Source organism: Cygnus olor, chromosome 10 (assembly GCF_009769625.2).
Source record: "Cygnus olor isolate bCygOlo1 chromosome 10, bCygOlo1.pri.v2, whole genome shotgun sequence".
In the NCBI taxonomy this organism is placed as follows: domain Eukaryota; kingdom Metazoa; phylum Chordata; class Aves; order Anseriformes; family Anatidae; genus Cygnus; species Cygnus olor.
Genome location: NC_049178.1, coordinates 6,718,770 through 6,736,341, shown reverse-complemented (window position 1 = coordinate 6,736,341; position 17,572 = coordinate 6,718,770). Strand labels below are relative to the sequence as shown.

General features: G+C 46.6%; 1 protein-coding gene across 4 annotated transcripts in view; it reads left to right on the top strand.

Moving 5' to 3' along the window:
• RAD54L2 (RAD54 like 2) overlaps nt 1-17,572 on the top strand; it is a 61,629-nt gene that overhangs the window by 4,592 nt on the left and 39,465 nt on the right. For 3 of the 4 annotated variants that reach the window (XM_040568548.1, XM_040568544.1, XM_040568546.1), the window contains exon 2: nt 12,159-12,368. In XM_040568548.1, coding sequence (XP_040424482.1) covers nt 12,215-12,368 — 154 coding nt within the window. In that variant the 5' untranslated portion in view covers nt 12,159-12,214. Of the gene's footprint in view, nt 1-3,084; nt 3,541-12,158; nt 12,369-17,572 lie in introns of those variants that run through there. The other variant, XM_040568545.1, reaches the window with a different exon arrangement.

The window sequence follows — 17,572 nt, the reverse complement described above, 5'->3', positions numbered from 1 at the left end:
GGCCAGGTGGCAGCCTGAGCGGATGCCACGTGCCGGCACGGAGCACCTCCAGCTGCTGTAGCCGAGGTCTGCAGCCAAGGGCTAAGCATGCTGACAGGCTTCTGCCGCTGTGCTGGCGGGCTGCTGCTGGCAGAGGAGTAGAAAATCAAAGTTGGAATACCTTAATACGTAGCCAAATGCTTTCTCTGTCACAAATGCATCCGAACTTGTGCTGAGCATGAGGAGGACTTTGATTAAGGCCTAATGTGCACAGCAACGCGCTTTACATAACAAGGGAGCCTTAAGAGAGGCATTAAACTTATAAAAGCAATTAAAGAGGCTCTGTGGTGATTTGGCAGATAACAAGCAGACATTACTCTGGCATTCTCTGCGGAAAGCTAGGTTGATCTAATTAACAAAGAGCTGGGGCTATGCAAGGGCAGAATTGATGAACAGGAACTGCAGATCCCTTCTGCTGCTCAGCCAGTGTGGGTGATCGAGCACAAAGCCTGTAGGACCAGCACGGGCTGGGAAGGAGTTGAAACGTGGAGATCCTATGGAGATCTTGACTTGTACTTTCTTCCTTTGGCAGTGGAAACTTTTTTTTTCTCAAGATTTTGCTTGTGAAGAAAGCTTATCCTGCCTATCAGAATGCTGGAAATAATGGTTTAGAGACGTAACTCATTAAACGCTTTCCCGAGCCTCTTAAACTCAGTTTGGTCCAGCATATCAGCATCAATTAAGTGTAAATTATTAGATTTGGAGTTGTTCAATCTGGAATAACCAGGTTGTAAAAGTGTATTGCTTTCACATGAATCGCTCTAGGTCTGTATGGCACCCAGATGTTAACAGAAAAAAATGAAACCCCTGATTCTGACGAAGGCTGGAAGGGAGGCTGGAGGTGCTCACGGAGTGCTGAGTCTGCTTAGAGAACGGGACAGTGCTCAAAAGGGAGTCGATTGAGGGCTGGTGGGAGGATTTAGTCAAAATGAGTGGAAGAAAGGAAACAGCTAGGTGGCCGAGTGCCAGGGCTCAGCCAGCACTCTGGGAGATCACAACGTGGTAATTAAAGCACTTGTATCGAGCACCCAGGCTTAGTGTGATATTTGTTCCATTCCTCCCCTGATGCTAATCTGCAGGGGTGTTACCGAAAAGTGAGTCTTGGTCAACAGATACGAATGGTCAGCGAGTCAAAAACCTGGCTTAAAAAAAGCAGACGTGGAAACTCTGAATGGGGGGATTTCTCAGGGCTTTGTGCTGGGTCGTGTGCTCTGCTGTGTTTTCAACAGTGGCCTGGAAGAAAACACCAAATTGGAGCTGATCAAAAGTGTGGTTATATAAAGGTTACGCCGAGTGGTGAAGCGTGAAGAAGGAAAAAGAGCTGCGGAGCGTCCTCTGAATTGTTTGGGTACCTGGTCTAGTATGACCAAGTGTGTTTGCAGAGCCCGAGCATGGGTACGTGTGGCAGGGATGTCAGGAGCAGAGCAGGTATGTGGCAGTATGTGAGCCCTCGGAGCCCTGCTGTGGGTCTGGAGGCTACTCAGAGAAGCTAATTAATTTTTTAATAGTAATGTTCATCTGTAATTAGATGTATAAACAGGAAATACTGAATAAGGATAGAGGGTAAAATCAGGAAGCGCTCCATTGGCTTATATTTAAAAGTTTCACAATTTTCTTTGGGCAAAACAAGTTGTGTACCAAAGGGCTCTTAATTTAGTGGAAAAAGCCATGATGGTGCCTGGAAGTTTTTAAATTCAGCTTAGGAAAAAGGCACGCTTTGTTAACAAGGAGTGTGATTAACCACTGGAGGCATTAAGAAGGTGCTTGTAACTGTCAAGGGAGACAACCTTCAGGAGATGGAGGCATCCCGTCGAGTCAGGATGAGGAGGCACTTGGAAGACACCCGAGTGGAGGACGAGGTGCTGGGTCTAGGTACGGGAGGGTTCGCACGTGCCAGGCTCATCTCACGCAGTCGTGTTTGGACAAGATCTCTTCCTGCCCAAGCTGGATTTAGTCAAGTGATCTGATTATGATACCTGTTTGTTTACAGGTCTCTTTTAAGCATGTTTTCTGTCAAGGGAGTAAATGTTTCCTGCAAGCATCAGGGACAGTGCGTACATTAAGTAGTTCTGGTTTGGGAAAGGGCAGGTGCTGTAGCAAGTGCCTTATCGCTGAAAGTGACTGTCCCGCTGGACGAAGTGACCTCCTTGAAGCATCTCCCCACCAAGAGCTACCTTCCCCCCCCATTGCTTATATTTTATCAGGATGGGAAAGGTCTCGTACTCTTTTCTTCGCACTCGTGGGTGATCCTGGGCAGGGAGCCTTGCAGATGAAATCCTTTAGTTAAGGGAAGCTGTTTATACTGAAGTTTCTGGATTTCCTTGCCTCTTGGAAGAAGTGTCCTTCTCTGTCCCTCGCTCTCCTTGCCGTTATCTCAGCTGACCAGTTTTGCTGACAAGGAAGGCTATAAAGAAAGAGCCAGAAGTTGTTATAGGAGAACAGCTTCTTTACTGTCAGTCTTACAATTACTCTCGGCTTAAAGAAAAAAGGAATCTGGCTTCTCTTCCGTTGCTTCTGTTCTGGGGGTGTATTAAGTGAGAAATTCCTTCCCCACGTCTGCATTTTCCTCCTTGCCCCTGGCAGTTGTAGGCAGTGGCATCAGGGACGGGCTGGTGGAGTCTTGCACCTGCCCTGGGGGAATGGGCCTGGGAGAACACAAAGCTTAAACTTGAGGCTTTCTCTCTTTTTTTTTTTTCCCTCTTAAAGTTAATCATGGGGAACTAGCATGCTTCTGAAAGCGGTGGATCTTTTATTTCTAAGCTTGCTACTGGTCTCCTTCAGTTTTTAAATCTTTTAGTGTATAAATTTCCTTAAAATATAAGGCTGTGCCCTTTTAATGGGGTTCTCCGGTTTTTCAGGTCTTGCTGTTTTAATTGCAAATGTTCTCGTGGAAAAATACACCACAAGAACCGGAAGAGTAAAATATGCCAAAAGGCACTGGTCGGGTGGTTTTTGCAGGGGATGTTGGGGTGGGGGAGATTCTTAAACCGACTTGTGGTAGGAGTGGAGTCATCAGTTGGCTTGAGGAGGTTTCTTGTCCATAGTTATCAACAAACAGAGGGAACGCGACAAAAAAATGAACCCTGCAAAACCTTTTGGCATTTTAATGTAGGAGGTGTATTATGATCTCTAGACAGGGTAAAGCAATTGCCTTTTGGATGCAAGATGGATGGCAAGATGCCTGTTGCATAGAGTGGAGAAGGTTTGGGTTCAAGAAGCTCACTGCTTTTGAAATTAAGTGTTTTGGGAAAAGCCATTCCCCCAGAGGAGGATTGCTCTGATTTTGTGTTTTTTTTTTTCTTCCCCCTCAGTCCTGGGATGTCATCCTCTTCTCTCTGGAAGAGAACTTCCCAGGGAAGCTGTGTGGGTTTCCTTTGTTTACTTTTTTACTTCTGGAAGTTCCTAGCTCTGGAGTTCCTGAGACAATGCACAGTAAGGTTTGCAGTAGCCAGCCTTTGAAGTTTCTGCCCGTTGTAACTGCACGTCCTGTTCTCCATGAATGTGAGTAGTGACGGCCTCTTAAATGTGATCTGAATTTCCGTATTCTGTAATGACAGCAGTTAACTACTTGGAAGGAAGAAGACCCAGATAATGAGTAAATAAGTAGAGAACACTGGGGAAATGGGTGGTCTGCATGGGCATGCAGACTGTAAGAAATTCTTTTTTCTGACTCTCCCTTAAAAAAGAGATGACACAAAATGGCTTAGAGGTGCCTTTCCCTTCCTCCCATACTTATTATAGCACTTTAAAAAAAAAAAAAAAAAAAAAAACAAACACACAGCACCACAAAGCAGAGAGGAGGTCTTAGATTTCAACTAAATCAATACTCCTGGTCAGGGCAGTGCTTATTTTCCCGGAAGGAGATACGGAGCTGTTAGCCTCTGCTGCTAGAGTGGGACTTCTCTATGAACGTGTGTACTTGCATCGTGATGAGAAGGCGCATCCTCTGGACAGTCTTTAGTTTTTTGCCGTTTGCCTTTGTCCGTAACAGGGACAGGATTGGGAGTGAAACTGAGCGAGGTTTACGGCATTGCTGGTAAATCTGCTCTGGCAGTGCCATGTAACCAGCTGTCTGGTTAAGGAACGCTTTTAATTGTACCCAGGCATTCCCGTCGAGAGAATTTACACTTCCTGCTCAAATTTCAGAGCTCAGCCCTTGTGAATAGCAGTCAAGGATTTCTGCAGCTAGACAAACGGGCACTTTGTGTGGAATGACTTGGCACCCTCGGGTCTGTTCCTGCTGACTCCGGAGGAGGGCAGGAACAATGGGGATGAGACAAGAAGTTCCACTCCTGGTCTATTTTAGGAGAGAGCTCAGCTGAGCCTGAGGACGTTGACATGTCACGGCGTACGGTCCCCTCCGCCCGGGATGGTGACATGTCAGCGGGATGCTGGGACAGGCTTGCCCACAGCCCCGTGCTGGCACTGCGGGACAGCTGCCGGCCGAGCCGCGGCCACGGCTGGTGAATGAACCGGGCCACAAGTGGTCTCCTGCAGGAAGCAGTTGGCCAGAACCTCCTCCTCTCCTTGAGAGAGGGAACACGCCGAAGGTCGTGGGTTTTTTTTTTCCGAGATCACAGCTGAATGCTTTGTATTGTTCCGCTTCTGAGTCTTGGAAAAACAGCACTTGGGCTCTGCGTGGGTCTGAGTGCCCGCGCGGCGTTGTCTGATCAGCAAGAGCCTGCACTACAGGAAACACTCCTGGCATTTATGACAGCTAGGTGATTTTATGAATTTGCGCTGGCGATACTTTGTTTTACAGTTGAGTCCAGTAGCCAGCAACTACTTGTGCAGATTACTGTTATGGGGCTTACTCCACACGGTCCTTTTTTAATAGTTTGCTGATACATCCCTCTCTGGTTGCACCTTCCCATCCTAGTGCTGGGTATGCCTGTGCCAGTTTGCAAGTGTAATTGATGTCCTCTTTAACTTCTGCTGGGACTGAACAGTTGGGTATGGCTACCAAAGTGGCTTGGTAGCCCCCAGGGGACCTTTGTTGGGGATATTTATGATGCTCGTTAGCCAAATGCACGTTATGCTGTTTTTAAAGCTCTACTGAAAGTTAGTTCAAATAAGAAGTCATATACTCACGGACTTAAAGACTAAAAAGTGAAATATATCTAGGGAGAGATTCACAGTCCAGTTTTTCGTGCAGTAACGCTTCTCTCTAATTGGGGTGTGCTGTGTGTATGCCAGCAGTCCTCTAAAGACTATCTTAGGCTTTTCATAGCATGCAGCAAGCTGTGGTGTCCTTCCTTGCAGAATTGTCTGAACCAGTGGGAGGCATCTTTGGGGCCGTGTCCTTTGCTGTGGACAAAAGCCCAGGAGGCTCCCTCGTCCGGCCCCGTCCCCTGCGTGCTGCCTGAGGTGCTGGGCCTGAGTGGTACCAAAACGAGCGCCGGCTTAGGGCTTGTGCGGGGGATCCGTGTGACTTTTATCTTGACCTGTTCAGAGGGAAAGGCAAAGACTGAACGTTTTTTGGTGACTGTTCTCAAAACCAGCAGAAAAGGGACCTCTGTAAGTGGCGCTTACTATAAATCTTTCCAGCCCTGTGCCAGCAGGATGTTCTGCTGGAGGGAATGACTCTGAAAGAAACTCATCTTGCTGGCAGTTCTTAAACCTTTAATGGATTTTTAATCTAGAGTGGTAGCCAATAAAAGTTAGCTTCTGATCGCATCACAGACTGGAGCGATTTGGGTCTGCCATATGCTAATTGTCATCTTTATACCATGAGAGCTCAAAACTGCTTATTTCCGTTTCCTCCTACGTCTTTTTTTCTTTTTTTTTTGCTTGTGTTCAAGTTTCTTTGGTAAGCTGTAGGTGGCTTAAGTAATGCTTTCTTGTCTCTAGTGTAATTATCGGGGTTGGAGGCGAGATGGGGAATGAAGAGGGACAAAACCGTGTTGAGGCTTTCTGTTTCTAAAAACTGCATAAACCCAAATCCTGGTTTTTAAGGCCAGTGCCGAAGAGGAAGGAAGGGGAAGAATGGAGATCCAACTGGCAGCTCGGCGAGCTGTGGCAGCGAAACGCTGGCGTGTGGCTGAAGGCAGCATCGTGATGACGTGGGGGGGGACTGGATCTCACCTGGAGGGGATGGGGGCTTCCCTGGACCACCGGTGATGGGAGAGTATGCCATCAGGCAGTAGAGGCAGTGAATCATTCTCCAGTAATGAAATTCCTCAGTGCTTCCCTGGATGGCAAAAAAAAGAAGGGTGCGTGGGTGGGGCGATTCTGCAAAAATGGGAGAGATCAGCTCAGCCTTTCAGCATCGTGGAAGCACGCAGCGTTCCTCGTGCTGAAGGGTGAAGGCATTGTTTGAGCTGTCTCAGTCCGTTTCCCTGCGGTGCCCTTCCAGGAGGAAAGCCGTAATGTTAGCGTGTCGCGGTGGCCAAAGCCACTGACGGGCGTTGCGGGGTCACAGAGGCCGATCTTTCCTTAGGAGGGGGCTGGCTGTCTCTTTGCCTTCTTCCCCCTCTCTGTTCCACTGCTTCTCTTTGCGTCACTTATTGCAGAACTTCTCTGCCACTGCTGTGGAACGAGGGCTTCAGCTCCTGGAGGGATCTTCCAGCTGTCTGGATCCTCGTTGCTTGTCAGAATTTGCCTGCCTCTTGCCACAGTTTGTCCTCACGAGAGAAGGCTGGGCCTGCCTTTCCCCCGAGCTGACTTTTACGATCTGGCTTTTCCGACTGGTGATCTTTAATGGTGACTGGGCAGATTTGCCCCAAATTCATCTGCTGCGTAAAACAAATGTATCTGGGAGTCCTGACGTGCTGCCGTTGAGCCTTCCCACTCGTCTGAAATCCCTGCTCGGGATTTCGCTCCTTCCTCCGGTACCGCCTGCCTTGCTGCTGCTGTCGGCACCACGGGCAGAGCCTGTAAAAGCAGGCTCGGACGTGGCTTTTGTGTGGAAATGCTGCTCGCTTCGACGGCAGGAGTGGTGAGCGGGGAAGGGAAGCTTCCTATTCTTGACCTTTGTAGTAAGGAATTGAAGTGCCACTTACAGAGAATTTGCCAGAGCTGGAAACGTGGCCGGTGATGTGGTGAGGTGAGGAGTTTTGTTCAGCTGTGGCGTTAATCCCAGGGGACAGCGATAATTACCGGGAACACCACTGATCGCGGGTCTCTTACCTCGGGTAGCCTGAGGCATGGTGGAGCACAAAGCAAACCGCTCTTCTGGATGGGGTGGCCAGCCGGGGGGATGTGTCGAGTATTTCCAAGGAGTTTGTTTGTAGGAAGCCAATTTCTGCTCTAGCATAATTAAAAAAAAAAAAAAAAAATTGCTTTTAAAGGCAGTGCAACGTTGTTTGGGCAAATAGTTACACAAATTATACTCCACCCCTTCTTGCAGAGGCTTTTTGTTTGTTTGTTTTTTGTCAAGGAAACCGGTTTCATGCTGGTTGTGGTATGGCGGTGCCTTTTAGGAAGGAGGTGGTTAATCTGTAAAGCGGGGCCTGCGTATCTCCTAAAGTTGATACATGGGAGTGTTTTTTAAGACCCTGGGTTATTCTGTCCCTCAATTCTGAAGCCCCACAAATCACAGTGGGCTCCTTAATACCTGTGTCAAGCATGGGCAAAGTCTGGCTGTGGGCAGAAGTGCACCCACCGACCTCAGGCGTGGTCCGGGACAGGCAGGTGCCCTCCGACTTGGGGTTTCAGATGGCTTCTTCCTTTCTTAACTTTAACATCCCTCTGGTAAACACGTCACGCAGGGGATCGATGTCACTTAGTTTTGGTGTGATTTGAACAAGGGGAAAGGAAGGAGAATTTTTTTTCTTCCTTCCCAGCTATATCCAGCTTCGCAGCTGAACAACCGGATTGCTCGAGCCTTACCAGTCAAACTGCACGGGGAGAAGGGCTTTAAATCACAAAGTAGTCGGTTAGGTAAGGATGGCTCTAAATGTGATTGGGGGTATCAGTGGGGGAAGAAATTCATGTTGATTTTTAGTAAAAAAAGGAGGAGGGGGGAAGTCTGCTAGATCCACTGAGTTAGTGACACTGCTGGCTGCTTTTGGAGTAAATATTTATCCTATAGAGATTGTAACATCACATAATGAAAATTGGAGAAGTTCTAATGTTTGTTGATCAAACTGCCCAAGCCCACTGATCTCAGACTTATTTCTAAGTAGATTTTTAAACTGAGAAGAAAACCATTCGTTGGGGTATTACTTGCAAACTGTTACGAGATTCTTATCCTACAGAAAGGTTTAAAAGTGACTCTTCAGTGATCCATCTCTGTCCTTTATCACCACTTACTGAAGGCTGCCTATAAAGTACCAGAGCTGTGCTAGCAGGTGATCCAGCAGAAAGATGAGGCTTCCAGCCCTGCAGAGCCCGCTGCTACTTTCAGCAGGCTTCCGGGTTGAAATGTTGGTGTGTGATCTGAGAGCGCAAGGGGAATCTTACGGCCACAAGCATCTATTTTGCTGCCAAACAAACGAAAAGGAAATGATTAATACCATAAAACGTGACTGCAGCAAAACCCAAAGAGCTTTCCACAACGCTGACTTTGAAATACCTGGTTTTATTAAACTGCCTGCGCAAATCCTCTTGCGACTTGCCGGCGTGCTTGATCCTGTTTGTACGGCCTGGTACCACGCTGACCATGGAAGGTCTTGGTTACAAAACAGGCTTTAAGGGGCAAATCTTGATGAGTCCCAGATACCGGCCTTGGCTGGCGGTTGGGGAGGTGATAGAATCCTCTTTACTATTCAGCACCGTGCATTAGTGTTAAACCTGCCCTTTTGGAAGGGATTTGCACGGGATGGCTGCGTAGAGGGACGAGCGTGTACTGTGCCCTGAGCGCTCCCCACGGCAGGTGGGTTCCCTCTGCAAAGGCACGCCGCTCCTGGTGGCACCTGGTGTCCTATTCCACGCATCCTCCGTTGCTTGTCGGTGCCCAGAGCAGGTAATGAAAGGACAAGTTAATGAAAGGACGGGTTTTGTGAGTGCTGGTGCTGTACAGAAGGGGCGAGGTTGGCAGATCCTGTGCTCGCTGCCCCACTTGACAGCCCGGCTTGCAGCACGGGCGACCCCGCCGTGAGAAGCACTGTTGCGTAGGAAGGAAGAAGATCACACTCATGTTCCTCTCTCAGCTTCAGGGTGCATTAAGAAATGTGATTAAAAACCTCTGCAGAGCAAAAGAAAAGCAGTAGGACAGCAGAAATGTGTCTGCATTTGTGAGTTTTTGCAGTTTCTGAGTCCATAACGGGGCCTCCTCCGTGTGCGTGCCAAGGAGGCGGCAGTCGTCACCGCCTGGCACTTACTGTCTGAAGTTTTCTGCCTTAAAGCAAAGCCCAGAAAACTACTCACCTGTTTTTCTCTTTGCTGAAAGCCAGGACTCAGTGCATGAGAGGGGCTGTCTGGGTGTTAATTTGGTGCTCAGCTGATTGCAGGGTTTACCTCCCTGGAGGGGGATTAATAATAATAGCTCTCTTCTCCCGATGTAAGCAAGAGGAATTTTGGAGCCTTTTCACCTAATACCCAAGCCTGCTTTCCCAGCATCACCACCTGCAGGAACTGGGCATCGTGCTGCATGGCCTGCAGGCTCTCGGTTGTGGCCTGGTGCCGGTGACCCTCCTGCGGCTCGGGACGTGCTGCCCGTTGTGTGACGGGGCAGCAGGCTCCGAGTTGGTCTAATGTGGGACAAACGGTAACTTTGATCGGGTAAAGGGGATCTGTTTATCTCTCGCAAAGCGCCCTTCGTACAGCGATTATATGTAGAGCACGGCATGCCTGTGTTTGCAAAGGCAGGGGATGGGGCAGGCTGGAGTAACTCAGCCCTAAAACAGGAGAGGCAGCTACAGGCTGCCTGGGTGATGTAATTCCCCTTGTGCAAGCCCCAAACTGGGTCAGGTCTGTGTGAGAAACGAGGGCAGTCTCCAGGCTGTGTAATACCTGCCTGGTGTGCCCTGCTGCCGCCGGGCAGGGTGCGAGCCTCCGCAGACGTGGAGCTCCCGTGGTGGATGGATGGAGGGTGGCTGCAGAGCTGCCAGAGCCGAGGATGAGGATGGGAGGAGGACAGGCAGACAGTTACATGGTAGGGAATTAAGCGTCTGTGCATCTACCAGGCTTCTGGAGCCCTTATGACTCCTTGAATGCCTGTTTCGCACTTCTGCATATGGCTAGGGCTGCTGAAAAGGTTTCAAAATTTAGGTTTTAAAAAACACGTACTTACTGCTTAAAAGAAAAATAAATCTCATATTAGAGCACTTCTGTACTGGATAGCCGCTCTCTACTGGGTGCGATTTTATTTATGGGAATGCAAGGCCCCATATCTTTTCCCATAAACATTTTTTAAGGTTCTGCAACAAACAATGAAACAGAAGAATACTGATGTGAGAAGCTCTATTGTGTCGTACTTTGGAATGTTTACTGCCGTTACAGCACTTCGGCTTTTCCCATTTGTTTAAGAAACCTTAATTCATTTCTTTCAGTAGTGTTTGTATTTCTTCACTGTTTTTGGTTGGTGCTGACTTGCTAGGATAGCGAAGCCTGTAACTTTTTTAATACAGTTCTGTTGGTACAGTTTCTGGCAGATAGGATGCTACGTGCCTTCTTAGCACAGTATGGTCAACATAGAAATAAATCCCCTTGCAATCCCAGATGACCAGCAGAAAGCTACGAAGGTCGCGCTGCTGACCACCTCCTGAACTGCGGGGAGATGCGTGCAGCTTCAGGATTACAAGTCTGAGTACAGCCTGGCTATTTCTAAGAGTAAAATGTTGGCTGTTTTCCTTAGGGCTCTATATCTGCTGGAAGTGGACGTTGTAGCTATTTAAAAGCAAAAATAAGCTACCATTCTGAAGTATGCATAGAATTTAGAGAACTTGTGATCGCTTCGTGTCTGCGGCCCTGGCCTGGAGGCACCAGATGTCAGAAGTCAGCGCTCCCAGAGCCAGATTGCCGGCGGTGGCGGGGCTCGGTGCCTGCCCCCAGCAGAGCACGAGCTGAATGCGTGCACTCAGCTTGTGTGAACTGGCACGGCTCCACCCGAGCTACTGGAGAGTTTGGCCATTTCTCCCATCTGCTTGGCGAAGCCAACTTATTCTGTATGCCACACGTAAGAGTGTGAGGGCTTGAGCTGTCTCTGCCTGGTGGTGAGGTGCTACCCGGACCTAGTGGTGAAAAGCTTCCTATTCCAATCCGAACCTACCAACGCCTGTCCTTCCCCTGTGTTTATTTTCTTCCCTTCTGTTTTCTCGCAGACACTTTTCGATGTTATTGAGAAGCTGAGAGAGGCAAAGCAGGAACTGATGACTTCAGCTGGAATAATTCAGCATTCCTGTCAGTTAGATTTTCAGCCGTGCTCCAGGAGACTTCGGTTGTCTTTAACCTTTGAGTTTCCAAACTCTTACAGATACTTCTGAAACACAATTGAAAAATGACATTTTTCCACTTTTTGGAATTTGTGGATATGTATGCTGCTTTATTTGCTTAGGAACCTTTTCTTAAAGCCATTTAGTTCCCAGGCATTTTATAGCTTACACTTAAGATGTGATGTAAGTGGGGGGCAACGGAAAAAGAATGACAGGAGGGAGTGTTTTATTCATTCTAGGGGATGAGCAGGCCATAATTCTTGGTTTTTTAACATACCCTTTGCTTTACATTCTTCAAGATCAAGATGCCTTCTTTATTATACTTTGAGGAGTGTATTTCTTTTCATCCATCCTGCACAGCCTCCTCATGATAATTCTTCGTGCGTGGAAGAGGAGTAACCAGATAGGGCCAGGGCGATCCAAGTCACAAGTTTACCTCTCTTAGGCTGATCCTCTTTCTTGTGCTTCGCATTTGGATGGAAGTGAAACTGTTCACATAAGGTATTTATACTGAGTCCTCCCGCTGTGTACATGTCAAGGATACAAAGAGGTGCTTTTTTGAATTAGGTAATTCAGTGGTTCTCGTATTTTTTCTAGAAAGGTGGACCTTTATTATCACAGTACCGTGCTTATGGCATCCATTTTCTACGCAGGGTTTTATGCACAGTCTGCTATAAATGTTATTTAAGGCTGACAGTAGATCCATGCTTTTATATGTAGTAATAGCGCTATGATCTTGAGCCTCGGTGCTCAAAGGTTGGGATTTGCTGGGCTCCTTATGTACCTCTGTGCTCTCTGTTGCAGGGCTGCCTCACAGTAGACCATGAGCAGGTAATGCACAAGGAGCACCACTGGGAATCATGTCGGACGAGTCAATCTCAGGGAGTGATCCGGACCTGGACCCGGACTTGGAGCAGGAGGATATGGAAGAGGAGGAGGAGGAAGATGAAGAGGAGGCAGCGATGGAGGAGGACAACGATGGGGATGACGAGGAAGACTTACTTGATGAGAGTGGTAAGTGAATGGGGTGGAGTCTGTGCATGCATTTGTTATACAAAACTGTTGTTACAAATTTTGGTGAGTGACAGTGTAAGGGTTAGGGTTTGTCCAGAGATTGGTAGGGAGAAGTGGCTGTTTAAACAGGTTATGTGGCTGTTTAGTTTAAAAAGGGATTTAATGTAGGTTAAATTTGGACTTCCGGCCAAAAAAGAAGTCCACAGTGTAAACAAACTACAAGTATAACCTGTAAGGAGTATAGCATTTATAAAATAGCTACAGAGATTCTAGGGAAGCATTTATATACAGAAGCAAATAAATCAATTTACAATTATCTGTATTACTAAAAGGATCCAGTGAAATTAAGTGGATTTACATCATTGGCTTGCCAATAGGTAAACGATTTAATGGATTCCATGGGCAATTATTGCTCCCTTAAAATAATCCCCTTTAGAAAAAGGGAATTGTTCTTTTCTGACAGAGTGCAGGGTTTCTTTACAAAAGGTGGCAGTGCTGACTAAGTGAGTTGTCACCTTCTGTCCTCACCTAGTTATAAGTGCCCCACTCGCCTCTTCAGTCAGGATCAATGTAGCTGTTTGTGGAGCTCTGCTCTGCGGGTTATGTTCAAGCAAGGTTAGGTAACTGTTCTGGTTCATAGCATGGTCCTAGAAATGCGTTTTGCCCACAAGACAATGTTGGAGGGCACATAGTGCATGGCTCAGGTGAGAATTGGGTGCCACCTTTGTCACCAAACTCCTTGTGTTATTAAACCACAGCCCAAGCCTAGAGATGTCACTGTATTTGCTTCCTTAAAAACTGTGTTTTTTTAATAACTTCAGAGCATACAGACTTTCGAATGCACCTACTTCAGCCTACTGAGAATAGATCTCCTTTTCTTAGTGTAGAAGGTGTTAAATACAGGTACTTCTGTCTTCTTCCAGTTCTTAAGGTATTTTTGGTTTCAAAGTACCTTGTCCTTGAGTTTTGTTTTTTATTCTTTCAGCCACTGTGAAGATGCTGTTTTGATTTAAAATGCTTAGAAAATGTTTACACAAATTTTATTCCTCTGATTCTATTCACGTGACTTTTTCTCATGAGAAAGTAGTGGAAATGGCAGTGTTTGGTTAAGAAATGAGTTACTGGGCTGCAGATTGCTCAGGCTGACCTTGTCACTTTGTTCACAGGAACCTGTACTCAGCAGAGCCTTAAGAACCATGACGTTCTAGAAAAACTTCTATTAACAGAGAGGAGTGGCTCTATTTTGTGTCCAAGTGGGTCACTTCCTGTGGCTGTTTTTATCAGAGACCTATGCTTTTAGTCATCTACGTCAGTATTGTTGTGGTTGAATACTCGCACTGTTCCTGGGATTATTCTTTCCAAACAAACTGAGTTAGTGTATGTATCTCAGAACATCGCTAACCAGTAATGACAGTGGTTTAATTTTTTCTTAAAACACTAGGAACGTGCTTATGCTCTGTATTTCTTCAGAGACTAATTAAAAATAAATTTCAACAAATATAGGAAATGAGGAGTGAAAAGAGAATTTACATGTAGTTAACAGTGGTTTTGTAGTTTTTAGCTACAAGAGAAAACTTTATCTTACGCAATGTGAGCCAAGCTAGGATTCCTCTGAAGTTTCAGGTTTTCGGCTTTAATTCTGCTCAGCAGGATATCAGGATGCCTTCCGTGTGCTTAGCTGTGAGAATATTGCTTGCTGTGGAATTGCGCACTCTTTTTCTTCACGGCTGTGGAGTGACTCAGATGTTACTTGGCATCTGTTTTGCTTTAGATCTAATATAAAGTCAGTCCCCTGTTATTTGGCTTATGGATATGGCTAACTGCAGAAATAAGAGGATCTTTTTGTGGATGTGGCACTAAGGGACGTGGTTTAGTGATTGAACTTGGTGGGTCAGGTTGAAGGTTGGGCCTCAAGGTCTTTTCCAAGCTAGACGGTTCTGTGACTCCATGTTGTTTTGTCCATGTAATATTTATAGTCCTGTCTCTTTGTAGATGACCCTCATTCATAAAATTCCTCTTCAGAATGCTTACTTTTCATTCACAAGCAGGAAGGAAGAGCACTAATGGTTTTACTACAAAGCTTTTAAAAAGCTCGGTTCTCTGCTAGAACTTTGTTCTCCCTGTTCCCAGCTGTGCCCATCTCCCCTCCTAGTACTGTGGTTATTCTGAAGATGTTCCATTAGGGATCCTGGGGTATCCTTCCCCTGTAATGGAGAAACAGTAAAAGATTTAAAAGATTAATTTCTAGCAGTAAAAGATTTAAAAGATTAATAATCTTTCACAGTTCCTTCCTTGGAAGGGCAACAGGCGGCGTATACATTTTCCCCAGACTGAAAACGATTACTCGTTTTTAAATTGTGTTGATAACAATAAAACTAACATTTTTATAGTTTTCTTACGAAATAGTGACTTTATTTTATGGAAGTAGGTTTTCTGTGTTTTGGTGATGATTCAGATCATTAAGAACAATCCAAGGTGAATGTAACGTCCCCACCTGTTGATGGTGGGTGTCACTCTCAGGCTTACCGGTGACTTGCTCTTTGTACATTCAGCCTGCTCCAGTCTTTTTGATACGTTGTGTGGGGAATTAATGCAGTGACTTGTTTCAGAATTTTCTGAGTTCTTTGTATTTTCCATATTGAGGGTCATCTTCAGTTTTGATGGATTTTCTCTCAGTTCTGCTCAGAACCTCAAGTTTTGTTTGCAGTTAGTATGGACTGTTACGGAGATGATTTAGAAGTTAGTTTGGACTCTTACCGTGCAAACTTACTTGATGAAAGCAGTTACTAAACCCTGCCTCCAAGGGAAAGGAGAGCATGTGGGCTAGTTTTCTGAATACTTCTGAATAAGCAAGAGTTAATAACTATATAGCTTGCATCCTTTGTTCGTTTCTTCAGTGTTGGTCAGTTAATGAGCCATAGCGTCACGTGCAGGAGCACTTGGAGTTTTAGTCCTTTCTCCAGAGCACTTCATCCAGGACATACCGACCTTGATGCCTGCATCCCCTTCCCGGTGGGTGCCAGGTTGCACGCCCATCCTAGCAGCGTGCTGTAGCCCCAGCCAGAGGCTTCCCCTGCCTTTCCAGCCTTGTCATCCCTGCCCACTGCATCTGTTCACATCGCTTGTGGGTAGCAGCCTGGGTTTAATCGTGTTTGATTTTGTGATAGCAGTGCGTGACTGCTAAGAACTTTAACTCCCTAAATCCTTTTTGCTACAAGTGTGATGTAGTCATGACTGTAGAGATAAAGGATTCTTTCAACTCCTGCACTTCTCCTCTGATCCTGGCAGTTGCTCAGGGCAGTGTAGCACTCCACAGGAATAAAAGCTAATCTGAGCAAAGAGGAAACAAACCTCCAATATGGATTTTGCAGATGAACGGTCCCTCCATTTGAAATCATACCTCAAAGCTTTCTCGAGGAAAAATGGAGCGTTTGAACAGGTCCTACTGTAATGTTCTGTTTTTTCATTTTTTTCTGTATATCTTTGGATCATTCTGATTGAAGTGTCTGGAGATCATTGTCTCTTACTCATACATATTGCTGTCATTCTGCTATTAATAGTCATAGCAAGTTGCTTGTTCTCTTGCCTCTGAGAATATGGGTTAACGCGTTTTTTTAAGTATATTTCAGAGGAAAGTGTTAAGAGCTGACTGTTTCAGGTGTCTGAAAGGTGCCTTAAGCAGGCAGTCAGACACTGTGCTCAGGCTCCTGTTTGTGTTTGCATGACGAGGGGGTAGGAGCAACAGATAGGGATTGAAATCTGTACTTCTGGAGTACAGCAGTAGACAGCTTTCTGTTACAACCCTATCACTGCACTTCTTAATATGCACGTGTACTGGACCAGGGGATAGCCAGTAACAGCATACTAGAGACTACTGCTGCGATATTGCAATATCCATGCAAGTAACCTTGTCTCCTGCCCTGCGTTGCCCACTTTGCCTGTTTGTCTCCTGTCCCATGTCCTCTTCCTTTCCCCAGGTGTGGGGGCATGCTAGCTCCGTGGCATCTGTTGGACTGGTGGAGGGCAGGAGAAGATGGAGGCAGCCTGTGCTCCTTCTTCCCACCTTGAACTTGTACTGCTCCTCCTCCCTGTTGAAGTGCTAAAGCAAAACCAAACTGGTCTGCATGGGGGTCTTATGGATGCGAAGGGGGCACAGTTGTGTTGGCGGTACGGAGCTGCAGGTCCCAAGAGAGTGGAAGGACTTGCAGGTGCTGGTTTTTCTGTTGCATTGCAGCTTCTTTGCAGGGTGAAGGCACCAGCATCAAGACTCAGCTCCCGCTCAGAGGAGACCAGAGGGAGCAGATGGCGCAGGAGGTCAGAGAGGGGAAAGGCCCTCCTCTTCACCCAAGCCTCTCGCAAACCATGCTCATCGCTGCCTGTGGTATTGAATAGCACCATGCTAGTTTCAAGTAGGATCACCTCTTGCTTGTGCAGCGTGTTGCAGAACACCTTGCTGGGGCTGCTTTTTGTTTGAACTTGAGCATGCCGCTTGTAGTTGTGGCTCTGAGTTTCCCAAACACTGCAGCAGGAGCACTTCACTCCAGATGGCAGCCACTGGTGGGGCAGATTTATGAAGATCTTTGCTCTCCTTGGACTCTTGCTAAAGGAATGACTTTCTGGTTAAAGTGGTGCTGCTGGATCAGCTTTGCTTATAATTTTTGCATAGTGGTTGGGGGAAAAGTTGCTATAAAATCATAGCGAGAATGGACTTTGTTTAATGTGCTGTTCCTTTGTGGCTCTTTGTAGCTCATCACAGTGTGTGTAGTGAGGGGTACGGTTACATTGCATGGGAAATTGAGTTGTAGATAGCTGGAAAATTTTCTTCTCTAACCTGAGGGGGGAAAAAAAGTAGTTAACACCACGGTTACAAGAAATTACTGGGAAGTATTTGTCTAAAGTGATGTGGAAGTGTGGATTAATATTCTCCCCTTCTTCTGCCTGCAGTCTGGAAGTGAATGGCCCTGCTGGAATGGTCCATGAGTGTATCCTAGAGCTGCCTGCCTTTAGGAGATCTGTATTCAGGTGCTTCCATCCCCAAACTTCCATCTTTTTTCCTCCCCCAAGAAAGTGCTGGAACAACAAAATTGTGGTGCTGGGGGGGACTTCCCAGCTGAATGTGTGGGGTTGGAAATGGAGCAAGCTTCTGTCCTTACAGAAGGGAAAGTCCTTGGTGTAAATCCGTTCATTTAACAGGATCCTCTACT